The following is a 4936-nucleotide window of genomic DNA, read 5'->3' as shown; positions in this document are numbered from 1 at the left end:
ATTTATAAATAATAATATAATTAATATATGAATATATTTATTAATAAATACTAATTTTAATTATTAATAATCTAACATGGAATTTATTAAGAATTAATATATTTATTTATTAATAAATATATCTATAAAATTTCTGATTAATATATTTGCTAATATACCAAAACTATACTAAAATTAATTTGTAATAAGAAATATATTTTCTAATATATGTATAATTAATTTAAAAATATTTATTAACTTACGTAAATAAATATATTTCAGTATTTGAAATAGTTCATGTAAGTGGGTTATAAATAGTCAACAAATACACTGAACCAAAAAAAATATCGTTACTTGAATTGTTTATTCAAGTGCATTGTTGGAAATTTGACAATATTCCCATACAAGATTACATCTAACCAAATGAACTGTTAATATTTTGTATTTGTTAATATCTTTAAAAATAGAGAATTTTGTTCTATTTTTTTTCATCAAAAGTGTATCAATGTTGCTAAGGATACTGAAAATTCATATTCATGTCTAATATCATGAAGTACAAGTGATATATTTGATTCCTTGCTCGATCCATATTGTTATTAGTTACTCGTGTTTGGGTATCATATACATAACATTCCCCACAATCATGTCATATAAATTAGATTCTGGGAAAGGTTAATAAATGTATCTCCAAATAGGGTTACTTAGAAACATCTTATAGGTGCTAAGCTTCTATGTGTCGCAAAATGCCGAACACTTCAGCCTCTAAAGACTCCAAGATATATGTATTTCTATATTATATTTCACAAAATATGTTGCCAATTGAAAGGTTGCACTAAACACGATCTGAAAACATGCACAACTTACAATGATTTGTTAAAAATCTAACAACTTCTTCAGATTATAGATTCTTTTTATATTTACTAGAAAGGATTTACTAGAAGAAGAAAAAAAGGGAGTCTTTTTCCATGGGGAGAACATGAATGCATAAAAAAAGTAAATAATCACCATTAGAAAGCCAATTCTTAAAGACCATTAATTTTGTATGGGAAGTTTGTTGACTCAAAAGCCACTAATACTGGCTAAAACCTACGGTATCTATATCCACTTTGATAATATTCTTTTAGTACCATTCAAAACAATATCAATTAACATAGCAGCTAATTGTCACATTTCCTTTCCAAATTTACAAACTATCACATTTAAAAAAGTTAACATAGACGGCGTGCAGCATCACAATTAAAGAGTCAGGTGTACAAGAGAGTAGTGATAAATTGAGCCAAACCAAACAAAAACTCTCAAAGGATGCATCAAGGTATTGGCAAAGCCTTATGGTCAGGTTTGCAGAGATCCTAGTTAATATTAGCGTATCTGCTTTCCTTTAGGCACGAAAGATCACAATGTTAAGATATTTCATTTTCTACACAACTGTCACATTTCTGAATAAGGTCTTTGGAGTTTGGTCCTCTTCTTCCTAATCTCCTAACATCATAAATTTCAAAATAATTTCCAACATTTTCAATATAATAACGCACAACTAGAGTAACCAATAAGTAGGGTCAGAATAACAACCACCAACACATTGAAACACTTAAAATGCTATTGTAGTTTTCACTGCATAAAAAGATGACAGGAACAGAGTACCATACTTACAATCTGGAAATGTTCTGCTAACGAACAAAGCAATTAATTTTAATTTAGGCCAGATCTCAAACATGAGAAATGCCATAATAGAACCATGTTATATAATGTAAAAGCCTGTGAAGACAATTTGCTACCCTCCAACCCAATAGGATGAATATTATCTTTTGAATAGGCTGACCTTGATCGGAAGAATTGACAAAGAAAGATACGTTTTCTATCCCAAATAGATATGATAATTGGCAAATAGATCTAGATGATAGTAAAAGAGTATATTTGAAGTTGTATCTGACCAAGGTCTCCTTTTCTTTTCCTCCATGGTCTAGGGAGAGTAAATTCTGGCAAGCATCTTGTTGGGCAGAAGTCTACTTCCATCCAGTTTCATATAAAATAGAAGTATACCTGCTGTTTTGGTATCCCTTTGTAATCTCCATATACAAGGGCATATTCTAAAAGCTCGTTCCTTCAACCATTGAAAGAAATTCCTCTTTTGTAACAAAATAGTAGTCCTTGCCATCAACTTCACCTGGTCGTTTTGCTCGACTGGGGCTGTGACAACAAAGTGAATTTGTTGCCGAACTTCTAGCAGCCTCTGCAAAACAAATCATGAGCAAGCATTAAACATATCTAGCAATCTTGATTTCAGTTTCCTTGGTTAACACCTAAAGAACATGATATAATGGATAAGAAGACAATGCTGATAATTCAGCAACTAACTTGTTGGTGGAAGGAAGAAAATTTTCTTCACAGAAACATCTGATGAGACCTAAAAAGACCAGGAAAAACAACATTTCTTCCCCTTCATGATTTGCATAGGAAGGACATATTATAAAAGCAATATTTCAATGTCATAGTATTTAGAAGTTCAATTAAAATATTTGGATAACCAGAGTTGAAAGATATCATAATCAAATAAATGAGCTTTTAGTCACTGCACAATATCAGTCACATAACTTATGTCAAACAAATACCCAAATAGACTTGACAGTCAGTGCACTGACTCTACAGGGTCACCTATGTAACTATGTTTCATTTCTGAATTCAGAAATCAACAGTTACCACTTTCTACAAGACAAAAGTAAGGTTGCTACTGTTTGTTTCAGTCACAGAGTAACAAACTGTTGCATGAGCATGACTTTCTTTATGCCCATTGTTAGTTCAAGCAATTGCACTCCTTTGTGAAATCAAACATTGCATGAAATAATAATGAAAAAACAAAAACTAAAGCCTCAACAATAATTTTAGTTTCACTACACCAATTTATCTATAAGAACTATGCCTATGTTGTGCTTAATGCATAATACTTTGTACACAGCCAGTCCCAAACATGAATAAAGTGGGAGGGTTGCGGCAGATTGACGACCAGCATAAAACAATAATCACATCTTATGAATATGAATCGTAAAGAAGGAAAAAGATTTATGTAGCCAACCCCAACTAGTTTAGGATCATGGCTTATTGAGTTGAGTTGTTGCACAAGTGTATCTATAAGCATTATAGATGAATGCCCATACATAAATGCATATGTGATGGCCAGAGATATATTACCTTGATAACTGCATCCTTGCCGACACCACTTGGTCCACTGATAACAATTATTAGGGGATTAGGAGGTGGTGACAAAGGCTCCGAACTGAAAGATGAACCTATTGCTGCTTCAAGGCCCCTGTACAATTCCGCCTGCCAATAGATCCACATAAGTTTCACAACAGAAGAAAATATAAATACTTCAAAGGTACAATAGTAAATAGTCAAGAGAGGGCAAATCTAAAGTTAGTGGAACATTCATTTAACAAATTCTCATTTTCGCCTATTAAATACCTGTCGGACCAATATGGTCAAAAAATAGAGATTATATAGATAGAAGGGTTGGATATGTTACTCAAAACATGACAAATAGATGTAACGTGTCAATCCATGACTTAAATGTTAAACTAATTTTACTCAAAACATGACAAGTATTAAGATTGTAGCTTTTATCAGTAACTACCAAAGCAGAGGATGAAGTCTTCAATGTACGCTTCCTCCTACGACGGCAACAGTTTTAACTTTCAAACTCATACACAAATCTAATAAACAAACCACATTAGCAAACTGATTTCGCATTTCTAACAGAAAACGGAAGATTATATATCTATCCCCTTCCAATGTTCAAAATTACCAATTGTTTGGCTCCTACTCCTAGCTAACGCGGCCCATGATAGAGCAATGAAGCAACAATATTCTCAAGTTCTATAGATATCGAATCTAAAATTCTTATTTTGTTTCCAACAATATCTCCTCCGAATTTCAGCTCCATGAAGGAAGCTGGACGCGAACATATAAAGATAAAACCAAAAATAACGTGAAGTTATAACTGATCCAAATGAGAGAAAAATTTGGTTCATTGGAATCAGGCGAAGTAGAGAGGAGGGGGGTCCTGATTTTACTAAATAACCCAGCCCATGAGACAGCAAGTAAGCGACAATTTTTAAAATTTCTATATCTAAACCTTAGCTTGTTTTGCCTCCAACCTTATCTACTCGAAGTTTCAATTTTCATCGCAAGAAACTGGAGAAAACATACATACTACGCAAATATGATCCCAAGATAACACGAGCTACAACTGATCGAAATGAGAACAAAATTGGCCTTTTATTTGGAATCAGGCGAAGGAGATAGGAGAGGTTCTGACCTTATCCGCGTCGGGAGGGGGCAAGGGAACGAAGGGAGACCGCCTGCCGTCTCCGGTTCTGGCGGCGGAAGCCATGAGACGGGATCCGAAGCGCTTTCTTTGGATTTCCGGCCGATTCCGAGTGGAGAACCTGGGAATGGCGACTGAAATCGAGCTCCAGAGAGGAGTAGAGAGCTGGGATCTAGCGATGGAGGTGAAGACCCTTCGGAAGAGCATGGAGGGGAGAAGGGAGAGCTGAGGAAATATCACAACCCTCTCCATACTCTCGCCATTGAAGCGATCCCCCTCTTGCTCCCTTTAAACCCCTCTTTAGCCCTTGGCTTGGTTTAAGACCCAGCGACGGAGGTGAAGGTGGCGCGAGCCAGGTATCCCATTTCCTTGGGGCGCGACTTGGGTTGAGCTAAATCCAGGCGCCACCAGCGAACCTTCTCATGGAGTAGGGTTATAAGTTTTACAAGCTTAAAATTTTAAAAATTTAAAAGTCGGATCGAAAAAATTCACCACAACCTCTAGCAGCCAGAATAGATTTTTAAACTTAGATTTAATCAGAACCTGATCATGATATAACTCGAGCCTGGCCTAATCAAGTCTAGCTCAATATGATCCAACTTGATAAATAAATATTATATATATATATATGTCAAA

At 34.7% G+C, this 4936-nt stretch overlaps 1 protein-coding gene across 1 annotated transcript; it reads right to left on the bottom strand.

Annotated features, from left to right (window-relative positions):
* Positions 1-2019: 2019 nt before the first annotated feature.
* LOC120109261 (guanylate kinase 2, chloroplastic/mitochondrial-like) lies at positions 2020-4612 on the bottom strand (the record flags this gene model as incomplete). The annotated part of the gene is made up of 3 exons (XM_039123017.1): positions 4292-4612; positions 3166-3297; positions 2020-2209 (listed from the first exon to the last, which is right to left on the bottom strand). Coding segments are annotated over exons 1-3 (583 nt in total), but the record flags the coding sequence as incomplete, so codon positions are not given.
* Between the last annotated feature and the right edge of the window lie 324 nt (positions 4613-4936).

The sequence above is a fragment of the Phoenix dactylifera genome, unplaced genomic scaffold (assembly GCF_009389715.1).
Source record: "Phoenix dactylifera cultivar Barhee BC4 unplaced genomic scaffold, palm_55x_up_171113_PBpolish2nd_filt_p 001963F, whole genome shotgun sequence".
Lineage (NCBI taxonomy): Eukaryota > Viridiplantae > Streptophyta > Magnoliopsida > Arecales > Arecaceae > Phoenix > Phoenix dactylifera.
Note: the sequence above shows the minus strand (reverse complement) of the source record. Positions and strands in the feature narration are given on the sequence as shown.